The sequence below is a fragment of the Herpailurus yagouaroundi genome, unplaced genomic scaffold (assembly GCF_014898765.1).
Source record: "Herpailurus yagouaroundi ecotype Mexico unplaced genomic scaffold, PumYag 189, whole genome shotgun sequence".
NCBI lineage: Eukaryota > Metazoa > Chordata > Mammalia > Carnivora > Felidae > Herpailurus > Herpailurus yagouaroundi.
Genome location: NW_024412420.1, coordinates 12,864,545 through 12,878,498, shown reverse-complemented (window position 1 = coordinate 12,878,498; position 13,954 = coordinate 12,864,545). Strand labels below are relative to the sequence as shown.

General features: G+C 45.0%; 1 protein-coding gene across 1 annotated transcript in view; it reads left to right on the top strand.

Moving 5' to 3' along the window:
* The first annotated feature begins 806 nt into the window (after positions 1–806).
* Positions 807–13,954, top strand: part of KPNB1 (karyopherin subunit beta 1) — a 28,799-nt gene continuing 15,651 nt past the window's right edge. Inside the window, exons 1-9 of the mRNA XM_040497322.1 lie at positions 807–1,192; positions 1,296–1,354; positions 3,556–3,738; positions 7,113–7,313; positions 8,255–8,407; positions 10,512–10,571; positions 11,406–11,495; positions 11,851–11,961; positions 12,764–12,865. Of these exons, the coding sequence (XP_040353256.1) occupies positions 1,153–1,192; positions 1,296–1,354; positions 3,556–3,738; positions 7,113–7,313; positions 8,255–8,407; positions 10,512–10,571; positions 11,406–11,495; positions 11,851–11,961; positions 12,764–12,865 (999 nt within the window). The 5' untranslated portion in view covers positions 807–1,152. The remainder of the gene's footprint in view (positions 1,193–1,295; positions 1,355–3,555; positions 3,739–7,112; positions 7,314–8,254; positions 8,408–10,511; positions 10,572–11,405; positions 11,496–11,850; positions 11,962–12,763; positions 12,866–13,954) is intronic.

Below are 13,954 nucleotides of genomic sequence, written 5' to 3'. Positions count from 1 at the left end.
CAGTCAGGAGCGCTTATGGTCAGTCCCCAAGCAGGCCACTAACCGGCTGCGTAATCTTGGACACGTTGCATACCCTCTCTGGGCTTCAGTTTCCACATCTGCAAACTGGAAGTTGAGCTGCATGGTCTTCAAGGTCCTTCCCAGCTGAGAGCCTGGTACCAAGTAGGCCTGGCAAGGAAGCAGCTTCCTGTGGGCGCGGTGCAGGGCTTTAACGGTCCCCCCCGCCTCCCCCGCTAGGGCCCGCGAAACCCTCCTCGACACGCCCCTTGGAGTGACGGCGCTTTCCCAACCGCAGCCCGAACATGGCTCCGCCCCTTCCCGGGGGCGTCCCATCGTGCCCCGCGCCGGGCTCCTAAAGCAGCGGGGCGCCTCCCGCCTTTCCGCGGCCCCGACCCCTAACTCCTCTCCCCAGTTCTCCCGGGCGCCCTATCCTATCAACGTCTCGTGTCCCAGCCAATCACGCGGGCCAAGAGTCTCGCCTTTGGTCCACCCTCCTCCCAGCGCTCAGCCGGTCTGAGCTCAAGGCCTTTACCAGGCCAACCCAATCAGCGGCTGGCTCTCGCCTGCCCCACCCCAATTTCCCCTCTCTTCAGCCAACCCGCGCGCCTCGTTCCGCTGCCCGCCCAGCCAACCCGGGTCTTGAAACCAGCAGGCGAATGGGCGCAGGGCGGCCCTTCAACGCTGACCGCCCGGCCAATTGGGGATTCCGCGTGGCCAGGAGGGCAGCCAATCAACATGGAGCGCGGTGCCGCCGCGGAGAGGTCCGGCCCGAATATCCCTCCGCCTTCCTCCCTCCCTCTCTCTCCCTCCCTGCGAGCCGCCGTTCACTTACTGCCTCCCTTCCTTCTTTCTCCCTCCGCCACCCGAGCACCAGCCGCGCTCTGAGCTACCCCCGGGGTCCCTCCCCCGCCGCCAGAGAAGCAGCTGCCGCCGCCGCCAGCAGCAAATTGGGAGGGAGGAAGGAAGGAAAGGAGGAAGGAAAGGGAGCCGGGGCGACTACCAAGAGGGAGCCGGTGAATGGGCTTGTGGTGACCCCCGCCCCCCACCCCACCCTCCCTTCCCACCCGACCCCCAACCCCCATCCCCAGTTAGAGCCGCCGCCCGAGAGGCCGGACCGTCATCTTAGGAGGAATCCCCGCCACCACCTCCGCCATGGAGCTGATCACCATCCTCGAGAAGACCGTGTCTCCCGGTAGGACGCGGGGGCCGGGGGTCGGGCTGAGGTGACCGGGTGGGGGGAGGGGAAAGCCTGGCCCCTCTGACCCTGTCCCCTTCCCGCTTTCCTTCCCCCCCAGATCGGCTGGAACTGGAAGCGGCGCAGAAGTTCTTGGAGCGTGCGGCTGTGGAAAACCTGGTGCGTGCCACCCCGCCGTCCCCCATCCCGCCGTCCACCCATCCCCTGCGTGCGGGCCTTCCCGCCCTCCCGGAGGCCCAGGCCTCGGGAACCCACCCCGCCCCATTCCGTCCCCCTCCCCCCCCCGTCCAACCTAACCCCGCCGTCGGGAAGCCGGTGGGTGTGTCCCGCCCCGGGCCCCGGCAGCTGGCCAATGGCGCGGCGCGCCGGGGTGACTGCCGCCCAATCACCGCGCGGCCTGAGGGCGGCGGTGCAGCGGGAGGGAGAAAGAGGGAGGGAAGGGAAGTTAGGTTGCGCGGCGCTGCGTGTTCAGCAAGGGTGGGGGTGGGGGAGCCGGGCCTAGGGGCCATGTGGAAGATCGGAGCCCAGCTGCCCGCCCTGCTCTGACCCGGGCCGGCTTCTCCTTCCAGTCCCGTGCCCCCTATGATTCTCTCCACCTACTTCCCAGAGTCTATCCTTTCCTATGTCCCTTGGTTGTGTGCTCATGGCCAGGCCTGGTACCCGAATACCTCCTAACCCATTCCGGCAATGTTTCTCCCTTTTCTGCCTGGTTATTCCTCCATGGGTTATTTAGTTTTGGGTTCGGAGGGGGTTGGGGTTTTTGGGTTTTTTTTGGTTTTACTTCGATGGGTAGAGACTGATCTGTATCCATACAGCGGGCTGAGGCTCATCCTTGATCGGGCCTGTTTCCAGATGAAATCACAGAGGAAAGTTCCTCATTTTAATATTTTCAAGTTTAAGGGGTATAGAAAAAATGAAGATGAGTCCACTAGACCGGATCTCTGCATAAAAAATGTGTGATGGATGGGGTTGAAACAGCCTCTGTGGCAGTAACGATTCTCTTTGAGGTCCCTCTTACTGGGGGGGATGGGGAGCAGGTGGAAAGGTAGTTGATACTTGACATCTTTTAAAGGTAATAGAAAATAAGCCTAAATAACGCCATAACCAAATGTGTTCCTTTGTTGTTCAGACAAAATATAAACAAAAAAAGTGACAAGGCTTATTTTATACAAACTGCCTTAAATCCCTCCCCCCTTATGTGCTAGTTTTTACTACTCTTTTTATCCTTAAATTTTTCATAGAAAGGGTTTTTTTCAGTGGTCAAGACCAGTAATAATACGTCCATTTGGGGTATGTTCCTGTTTCTGCCTCTGCTAATTGATATGTGTTTTGTCTTATTCCTAACATTTTATTTCCGACATTCCTAATATTTTTTAGTGGTATATAATTAATAAAACCTTTAAGAATTATCTTCTGCTGTGACTGCAGAACTTGTTAGTGGTAAGAAATTGTCTGCTTTGGTTTTTCCTATTGGAAAACTTTTCCAATTGGACAGAGCTCTCTGTAGGGAAGAGGAGTGTGTCTTAAAATTTGTAAACAGGGAGTAGTTTAGGGGTCCTGTGCGTTACAGAAGATTGAGTACGCTTTTCAGAAATGCACTGTTTGGTGGACAGCTCAAGTCCAAAATATATAGGAGCCTTTCGTGTGTTAACTGTTGACTCTTAAACATAAAATCATTTTTCTTGGCAAATTTGCCTTGACATTTTTATCTTTCAGTTTTCTCCTGTTTCCAAATATTATGAGATTTTCCAAGTTGTCTTTTTTCATTGTTCCCCTCTTGCTGAGCACTTCAAGCTAAAACAGAGGACTAGCCTTCTAAATCTGTGTTTTAGGTTTTTAAGTATTTACCTCTGTTATACAAGATTACCTGCCTATGTGAGATCAAAAGCCACCCTGAATATTCATCTTGGACTAAGATTTTTTATTTTATTTTATTATTTTTTTTTTTTAGAGAGACAATTTTACTTTCTACCCTGTCCTAACATATTGGTTCATTTAATAAGTGTTTATTGAGTATCAGGCATTATTACCTAGAAGAATCCTTTGACTACTAGACTGTCAAACTTATTTTTTTTCTGGGAGACCTAATAGGAAGATTCAGGCACTAAGAATTATGTTGGTAGGAAAATCTGTACTCTTCCTTGTTAAGTGCTTAGTCTGCAAGGGAAGATGGATGACTTCCTTGTGTACCATATAACATTTTTATAGAAATCTTGAAGTAGTATTGTAGCATTTTCTGAGACGTGATATGTCCTGAAAAACTTAAGTTTCCCCCAGCATTGTGGTGCTCTGGAAGCTATCCTCAATCGGTGAAATTCCTGAAAGAGATTTTCATTCACAAATGTATCTTCTCTTAATAGCCCACTTTCCTTGTGGAACTGTCCAGAGTGCTGGCAAATCCAGGAAACAGTCAGGTTGCCAGAGTTGCAGCTGGTCTACAAATCAAGAACTCTTTGACATCTAAAGATCCGGATATCAAGGCACAATATCAGCAGAGGTGGCTTGCAATTGATGCTAATGCCCGACGGGAAGTCAAGAATTACGTAAGCAACTTCATTTCCTTTTGGTCGTGTTAGCCCTTAGGAACAAGAAACATCCCTTCACCCCCACCCCATCCTTTCCTCCTGGACCCCCTGCAAGAAACATCTTGATCAGTTTTGTCGTTTACATAGGATGGAGCTGACAGTGTATTGGTTTCTGAGATCTAAGCCTCACTTAAAGATAAAAATTGTATGTGATTAAAATTTCCTTTCTCAGTTCAGCTTGTCTGTACTGTGCCGTGATTTCCCATTAATGAATGCATTGGAATTTTTCTCAGAACTAAGGTAAACTGTAGCGGTTTGGGGAACTTGCATTAGATGCCACAACTTGTAGAATCTGTGAATTGACATAGTATATGAATTGCTGGTTCCTAAACTTGAACTATCCGAATCACTTAGGAATGTATAACAGTAGTATATTTCCAAGCTCCCTCCAGAGATTCTGTTTTGGAGTTAGGCTTGAGTATTTTGTAAATATTCCTGTCTTCCAACATGATTTTTTTTTCACAGCCAGCCCCTGCTCTTGTTGAAGTTCTGCTGTAGATAATTCTCATTGTTGGGTGATATAAGGCATGGCACAGTGTGGTGTTCAAAGGGGAACTAAATGGTGTCCTGGGTCTTTCAAGCCCAAAGAATTGGCAAAATAGAGTATGATGTTAATGACGCTTTTATCTACTTAGCAAATTAGGAAAACTTCCTTAAGAAACATCTGGCCTTTAATCAGGGCGTTCAGAGAGTGGACTGATGAGGTTTGAGGAAAGTAGGATGTCCCTTGCATCATGGAGTTCTTGTGACTTTGTTGTTGAATTAAAATCCATAATGGTAGCTGCAGCGAAACATTCAAAATATACGGCCAGATGTCCTCCCCACCCACCCTACTTAATGAGGTTCTTAGTGGTCTGTCTTAATGTGGATAAGGCACCAAAAACGGTAAGTCAAGCAGTTGGTCCTTGGTATTTAGGGGGAAACCGGTGGGGGGCGGGGGGGGGGCGGGATTCCTAAATGTGTACTTGTACATGTCATGGTTCTACACATCATCTTTACTGTTTCCTGGTTTTAGGTGTCAGCATTAGGTAAATATGTGCCCCTTGAGGCAATAAGCTCTCTTTCAAGTTATATATCCCTTCCCTCTCCAGTCTTACACGAAGGTACTTATGACTGGGAACTAGATTATGAAAGCCAATTTATTTTGAATCTTTTTTGGAATATGTAGAGCTATTTCTATCCACATTGGGTCTGCTTATGTAATAACATTATAATCTTCCCTTCAGTAATTTGATACAAATGAAGCTCATTCATCAGTCACTGGAAATTTTGGTGCGTGTAGTGCCCATTCAGTTTCTCTTCTTCCTTGAATTACGCAGTAGTAAATGAGAGGAGACCTGATTAGAACTGTAATTGACTCTTTTTGGCACATCACTCTTTTAACACTTTTTTAAATTTGGGTGAATTTTGTATATGCGTTGTTGAACCCTTCTGCATGGAAAAAAAAGACCAGCTGATATGGCCTTTTTTCCCTTTCGTAGTACCTCTGGTAATTAGTACTTTCTCAGTGTTGATGGTTATTTCTTTTTTGAAATGTGGGTCTTGGACACAGTTGAGAGCTACTTCATTATTCTTCTTATTTCTGATAATGAATATAATCATTAGGATTACCCCAGGTCAAAAAAAAAAATTTTTTTCTGTACTTAGGAGTTAGACATTTGTGACCCCTAAATCACCTCAAGTAATATTAATGAAGAGTTTTCCAGAAGCAATTTAAAGGAGAAAAGATAAAGTTACAATGGGATTCGGTGTTCTCTGCATCTGTACTAGGAGACGGTGTGGCATAGTGGAAAGGCACCTTGAACTGGAACTCTTAGTCGGACTTGGGTTGATACCTGTTCGGCCCCTGCTGTTTTGGACTGGTCATCTCATCCCCACTTGCCCACTCCATGTCTTCAGTGTGCAGTTTGTCGGTGTACCATTCTAGCTCTGGTAACCCTAGAGAGCAAAGCCTTCCTTTAGAATCAATCAGAACAGTTTGTTACTGGGCAGAGCTGTTGGCAGTGGGGATAGGGGATGATATACTGTATAGGGGAAGGATGGGGAGTTCATTATTATTAGCTACAAAGCAGGATACTAAGTGACCTGACCCAGTCAGCAGAGCTGGCCTGAATATCTGGCAGCTAGTCTTTGTCCTGTGTTCATGCCAGGAACAGTTAACTGTTTGCCTTTTGAGTGCACTGGTGATACTTAGTGAGTTCATTGACTGAATTAGCTGATTGTGGTAATGATTAACTCTGGGTCAGTTGTGGCTTCATCCTTTATCTGTACCTGTGCCTTTACCCTTTACATAAATCCTTGTATGATTATCATTTCAAAGAAGACCAGTTTAATGATAAGCAGATCTCCTTTTAAAAATTTTTTTTTTCAACGTTTATTTATTTTTGGGACAGAGAGAGACAGAGCATGAACGGGGGAGGGGCAGAGAGAGAGGGAGACACAGAATCGGAAACAGGCTCCAGGTTCTGAGCCATCAGCCCAGAGCCTGACGCGGGGCTCGAACTCACGGACCGCGAGATCGTGACCTGGCTGAAGTCGGACGCTTAACCGACTGCGCCACCCAGGCGCCCAAGCAGATCTCCTTTTAATTGGCGTATCTAACTAGTTCTTGGTATCTGTTGAAAGCAGAGAGAAGAGTTCTCTGATTCTTGGGCAAACAAAACAAATCCTTCTAGATTGGAAGTTAAAGAAGGATTCATTCTTAGGTGTTGGTAACATCATTAACTTTGTGTCTGCGCTTAGTGATGTTCCCTGACCAAGGCCTTTCTATGAAAGTCATCCCGGGTGCTAAATTGCCAGTGACCAGAGGGAAGAGGCTATGTTCCATGTTTCATGAGTGGGAAGATCTCTTCCCTGAATCAGGCTAGACCATGAATCAGACCCACTTGAATGCCCCAGAGTTAGCCTCATTCTAAAACCCCCCATTTTCTGTCCACAAAATAAGGCCATGAGCATCCTCCCATTGTACCACCAACAAGGAGCCTGGAAGGTGAATTTTGTCATCCCTTGCCTTCTAACGTTGTCTCCCTTCTGACTGTTTTCTTACGTTGCATTGAACGTTGACATGAGGTGTCTGGCTTTGGAGAATTCCATTTAGAAGCAGGGGGCGGTTAGTTTTGTTTCTAGGGTCTAGGATAATGTTGATTATGCAGGTATTAGTACCGAGGCTGGTTTTGTTTTTGTTTTTTGACAGCTGACTACACCATTTAGGCCTTTTCTACTTTCGCATGTTGCAGAAAATTGAGACTGATATAAGAGGTTTGGCGGTAGGCAAAATGTGTTCAGATATTATTAGAAATTGATATCTTTCATCTTGTTTTGTGTGTGTGCAGGTTTTGCAGACTTTGGGCACAGAAACTTACCGGCCTAGTTCTGCCTCACAATGTGTGGCTGGTATTGCTTGTGCGGAGATCCCAGTGAACCAGTGGCCAGAGCTCATTCCTCAGCTGGTGGCCAATGTCACAAACCCCAACAGCACAGAGCACATGAAAGAGTCGACATTGGAAGCTATTGGTTACATTTGCCAAGATATAGTAAGTACTGCCTTCTGTATCTAACATACATAGCTCTGATTCCCCCTGGTTGTCCCATGCATGGTACTACGATTGTTCTTTATCATACGATGGAGGAAACCAAGCTACTACAGAGTGTTTTTGCAAGTAGGACTGCTTTTTTGTAATCTAGACTTCTATATTTGGATAGCTGGCTTATCCTCATACTGCTAATCATGCCCTAAGGTAAAGAGACTTGAGGGTCGCAAACTCAAAAGTAGAAATCTGTATGCTTGGAGAGGCATAGATTCTAGACTCTTAAAGGAGGATATTCTCTGCCTTAGAACATCCCTGACCTGGATCCCTTTCTCAAGATCCTCAGTGTACCAAGGATGCTTTGTTGTTTTTCTTCATTTATTTATTTTTTTTTACAGAAACAGTTTGCCAACCCTTGCTGTAGTTGGCTTAGCCACCATAGGCACAGCATAGTTTGTGAAATGCAGCCCTCCTGGGACTCTGGCTGCTGCTGAGGTTACCACCCTTGGTGTCTGTTTTCATATACAGACTTGATGAAGCAAAGACGTCCACAGCACTTTACCTGGACTTAGACTGCCTAGATGGTGTGCCTAGGTATTGATCCTTGGTCCTCAGAAGCTTTACTTCAGTCAGTACAGATAGACTAGAAAAAACACCAGCCTGCCATTTCCCTTTCACAAGAGGGGGAAGAAAAAGTCAGCATTACCTCATGTCCAGAGTCATCGTGCTAAGAAATCAGATGAAGTTGATGAGTTTAACTTGTTTCAGATTGATTTTGGACCACTAGACCTTGGGGTATTTTGCAGGTGATTTGTCCCTAAATGGAAATGTGTGGAAAGAGATCAGAGAAAGTCATGATACTCACTCGAGTGATTTCACAGTTAAAAGGACTGCTGATTAGTCATGAGCTCATTATTTTACTCACTGCGCTTCTCTGCTCGTTTCAGGACCCAGAGCAGCTACAGGATAAATCCAATGAGATTCTGACTGCCATAATCCAGGGGATGAGGAAAGAGGAGCCCAGTAATAATGTGAAGCTGGCGGCTACTAATGCACTCCTGAACTCATTGGAGTTCACCAAAGCAAACTTTGACAAAGAGGTGAGTCTCTTTCGACAAAAAGGTTTAGAAGGTGCGGAGTAACAATTAAATGAAAGGGCTTTTTGTTTTGTTTTGTTTTATTTTGTTTTAAGTTTTGTGATTTAGTGCACTACTAGGTGCACTCATTTCCATTCAAGATTTGTGTTATGTAAGAAATGGTCTTGGAGTAGGTGTTTGCCTTTTTTCATGAGGCTTTGGGGAAAATGTGATCTGAAGTGTTTCTAAGCTTAGGTTTTTCCTTCTGCAGATCAAAATGTGGATGTGCTCTGAGATTTTAAAAATACGACAGAAGTTGTAGAGCTTACTTCAAAAGGGCGGGGGGCACCTGGGTGGCTCAGTGGGTTGAGCATCTGACTTAATTTCAGCTCTGGTCATGATCCCAGGTCGTAGGATAGAGTCCTGCGGCGTCTCTGTGCTGAGCGTGGAGCCTGTTTAAAATTCTCTCGCTCTCTCTCTTCCTCTGTAAAGAAAGCAGGGGGTTGGAGGGTAACTGGCTGGCTCAGCTGGTAGAGCATGTAACTCTTGATCTTGAGGTCACATGCTTGAGCCCCATGTTGGCCATAGAATGTACTTGAAAAAAAAATTATAGAAGTTGAACTATTTCACACCTCCTTAGAAGGGTGCTTTTGAAAATTAATGTATAAAGAAAGTTTATCTTGCCTGAAAGTATTTCCCCCTATTACTTAAGTTCTGTTAAAATCTATAGTAACCTAACATTTACATCTTAACCATTGTAAGTGTACAATTCAGTAGTGTTAAACATATTCCCGTTGTTTTGCAACCAGTCTCCAGAACTTTTTCATCTTGCAAAACTGCAACTGTATGCATTAAACAACTCTCCGTTTTCCCCTTCCCAGGCCCTGGCAACCACTCTTTCACTTTCTGTTTCTATGAATTTGATTACACTAGATACCTTATTTAAGTGTCATCAATCATACAGTATTTGATTTGCCTTTTGGTGACCGGCTTATTTCATTTAACATGATGTCTTGGGTTCATACGTGTTGTAGCATGTGTCGGAATTTCCTTTCTCAGGCTGAATAATATTCTGTTGTGGGTATACATCATGTTTTGTTTATTCATCTGTCGGTGGACATTTGGGTTGCTTCCTTTCATCTTCTGGCTGTTGTGAATACTGCTGCTATGGGCATGGGTATACAGCTAGGTCTTTGAGGCCCTGGTTTCAGTTCTCTGGGACATATATACTCAAGTGGAATTGCTGGATTATATGATCTGGAAGTTTTTTTGTATCTGTGTGTGTTGACACTTCAGCTGTGCTTTTTGCCATTTCTTGGTCTTGTGGACAAAGTAGGGAGGTCCAAGAAGACAAAGCAAATTGTAATTCTAATTGTTTAGAAAATAGGCTTTTTCCTTTCACATTTCAGAAGACTTAGCATAGTAGCAAATAAGTTCATTGCTCTGTTCTCCGGTATCTTACCACATTTGATGGGGATTTGCCACCTCCCGGAAAACAAATTTGTCCCCTAAGTAAAGCAGATGTTTTGAATTCTCAAATTTTAAATATAAAGAAATGGATTTTCCTAATGTAGGGATTTTTGTTTGTAACCATTTTTTTTTATTTTTAAAATTTTTTTTTTTCAACGTTTATTTATTTTTGGGACAGAGAGAGACAGAGCATGAACGGGGGAGGGGCAGAGAGAGAGGGAGACACAGAATCGGAAACAGGCTCCAGGCTCTGAGCCATCAGCCCAGAGCCTGACGCGGGGCTCGAACTCACGGACTGCGAGATCGTGACCTGGCTGAAGTCGGACGCTTAACCGACTGCGCCACCCAGGCGCCCCTGTTTGTAACCATTTTTATTTAAACTCTGTGACCTACATTTTCCTTTCTACTTCCTCCTTGGAGTCTTGTTAGTGAAGGTCATTTTGGGGATTAAAAGATTAGGGACCTCTTTAGAGGGCAGGTCATATAATAGACACCGGGGGCAAACTCTTTTATAGCTTTCACAGTGCCATTACTATGTCAGGGCAAAGCTGCTCAATTGGTCCAGGGTTATGGGAGTGCTAGGTTTTCCCTGAAGAGGTAGTCTAGGATCTTCATATATGTGAAGAATCTTATTCTCTTCTTTTTATTCTTCCTACAGTCCGAGAGGCACTTTATTATGCAGGTGGTCTGTGAAGCCACACAGTGTCCAGATACAAGGGTAAGTATGAGGTCAGATAATATCTGTCTTCCATCTTTCCTAGGAAGTGCCATCTCTAGCATAGTAGTTTGAAATGTTGGGAATCAGGGGAACCTGGGTGACTCAGTTGGTTAAGCGTCTGACTCTTGGTTTCAGCTCAGGTCATGATCTCATGGATCGTGAGTTTGAGCCCCACGTCAGGCTCTGTGCTGACAGCACGGAACCTGCTTGGGATTCTCTCTCTGCCCCTCCCCTGCTTGTACTCTCTCTCTCCCTCTCAAAATAAATGAATAAACATTAAAAAATAAAAAATAAATAGATGTTGGGAATCAGGTGATTTCAGAAATAAGGTTTGGCTAACATCTAACATTGTTTTTAGTAAAAGAGGGAAAAACAGTACTTGGAAAGTTAACGTAATGTAAGTTGCTATGGTCTTATAAAAGGTTTAAGGAAGAAATGGTTTTTGGTCCCCCTTGCTACTTAATTGCTGTAATTACACAAGAGATTGTTTTTCATTGTAGCCATTGAAACAGCTTTTGCTGTTGCTGTAACCTAAACCTTGACCCTCGAGACAGGTGGGAGTAACATCCAGTCTCAGTGGCATTTGTGACTTTAGTCCCACCATAGGTTCCACAGGCACCTTTAAAGTTGAAAGAAAGAGGAAAAATAAATAGGGCTAGTGAAAAAAACTAAGGGAAGAGATTGATTTTTGGGAAATGATGACATTACCCAAAGGTACCAAATGTACCTCAACTGACCCTTTAGGTTACTGTCCCATTTGTGTGAAGTAGTTCTGTATCTTTGTCAGACTACATTGTTAAGCTAAATAGCAAAGTAATCTTTTCTTCTTAAAAGGTACGAGTGGCTGCCTTACAAAATCTGGTAAAGATAATGTCCTTATATTATCAGTACATGGAGACGTATATGGGTCCTGCTCTTTTTGCTGTAAGTATTTCTGTTCTATGTATTTCAGCATGTAGCTAGTTGCAGAGCCCATCGTTTTTGCTGTCTTGTTATTTCTGTAATTTTTTTACTTAATATTCTGAAATCAAGAAAACTCCTGGAGTCCTGAGTGTTAATGTTGACGCTCATCACTAATGTACTAAGCAGACTTGTACTATCTTTGTGCTGGTAAAGAGTGTATTTTTAAATCAGTTTCCTGTTTCTACCTTTCCTTCCAGACGTAGCGTTCATAAATCTACGTTTTTGACACTTTAGTGTCTGTGGTTAGAAGCAGGGGTCTAACTTGAACTAGCACTTATCGGGGTCTGCGGTGTCATTTTTTTTTTTTCCTCTTAAGATCACGATTGAAGCAATGAAAAGTGACATTGATGAGGTGGCCCTACAAGGGATAGAATTCTGGTCCAATGTGTGTGATGAGGAAATGGACTTGGCCATTGAGGCTTCTGAGGTGAGCCTGGGAGAAAGTCGGTGCCAGGGGGAGAGGGCTGTTTCCCTTTGGGCTCTGGGACATAGCTCCTTTATGGGCATTAGTCTCCTCTGGGAAGGCCTTGTTTTGACTCGGCTTAGAGGGCGTCTCCATTTGTAGAGATTTTGCTTTCTCTGCTAGCCAAAGCTTCTCAGGAGGGAGACAGACCCTTAGTGAGGCATGTCATGCTTTTACCGATCAGCCAGACACGATTTATTATAAATGTTGGTATTAGTACCGTGAACACAAGGGGGCAGCTGGCAGTCACCATTTAATGAGGTGATGTCTGACGCCGAATTATTTCCTTTTGGAAGTCCTTATGCAAGCACGGGATGCATAATTGCTAGTTTACTAACTCTGGTGAAGGAATTTGATCTAGACAGAGGGGTTAGTTCTGCACTTTGCAGTCTTTGAACTCAAGCTTTGTTTCCAGCCTTCACTGTCTTGCACACTAAGAAACAGTTTTATTTTTGGCATCATTACATAAACTTAGTACATCTCTTGATCCAAAGGTTAGTTAGATGACATCTTGTTAATATGAATTGAGCTTGTGAAAAAGGAATGTAGTTCTTACGATTGCCTTGGCCCTTTAAGGTGGATTTATATGTATGGCCTAAAAGAATCCCATTGAAGTAGACCAAAAAGTGAGCGCCTCCAGAGATCACAGCAAATGTTACATTTGCTAGGTGTATTTCTGTACAGACCCCTGGGCACCTCTTATTGTATGCCTCTAGTACCCGCCTGTTTGCCGCCGTCCAGAATTTGCTTTTATGTTTTTCCTCAGGCAGCCGAACAAGGACGACCTCCTGAGCACACCAGCAAGTTTTATGCCAAGGGAGCACTCCAGTACCTGGTTCCCATCCTCACACAGACACTAACCAAACAGGTGAGTTACCTCACAGATCTAGCCGGGGAAGCCGTGAAACCTTGTTGAGGATTGATTTGCTGCGGAACAGTTTCCGTGAGGGAACTCGGCAACTCTTCAGCCGGTTGGTGTTCTGTTCCGCTTGACTCGGGAACAGCCAAACAGATCTCTAAGATCCTCTGGACTCTGAGTTGTTTGTGAGGGAGGACTGGGTCTGACCGTTTTGGTCTTGATGGCAGACGAGCTACATCCGCTGCCGCTCTGATTTGAGCCCTGTCCAAAGGCGTGCGGGGGGGACCTACACTATGAAAGTTGCAGTGAAGGTTAGCGAGAGAGATGTACTAGTTTTTTGTTTTTTTTTTTTTTTTAACGTTTATTTATTTTTGAGACAGAGGGAGACAGAGCATGAATGGGGGAGGGTCAGAGAGAGGGAGACACAGAATCTGAAACAGGCTCCAGGCTCTGAGCTGTCAGCACAGAGCCCGACGCGGGGCTCGAACTCACAGAGTGTGAGATCGTGACCTGAGCCGAAGTCGGCCCCTTAACCGACTGAGCCACCCAGGCGCCCCGAGATGTACTAGTTTAGGCCACTTAATTTATCTGCTAACATCTGGATTGTTTTCATGAGTTCACAGTACGTGTGTACGCTTTTCAAATGTTGGTGAGGTTGGATAAGAATTATTCACATCCCGGTGAAGGACGTCAACCCGTGGAAGAAATTTCTGATCCTTCATGATTGTTAACATCCATAAGATTCAGGACAAAGGAAAAGTAATGACTTCATAAAGATGGGGGCGTAATGGATATATATAGAAGTTTATTTTATAAGAAGTGTATCTTGGCATCGTTCCCTTTTGATTTGGGGCATGACAGTTTTTCTTGGTGTGGTGTTTGGAAAGATTGTGTATCTCCTCCCTCCTGATACATGTAAAATATTACCAGAGGGCTGGGAGTGCTCTGAGGAAACCTTGTTGTCACTTTGAGCACTGCAGAATTTCCTTGGAAACGGAGGTTACTTGGTTTTAGGAAAGTACATGACTTTCAATACAACAATCTCAAAAGATAAGTAGAGACGTATTTGGTTTGAAGTGGACTGGGTTCTCTCTCAAA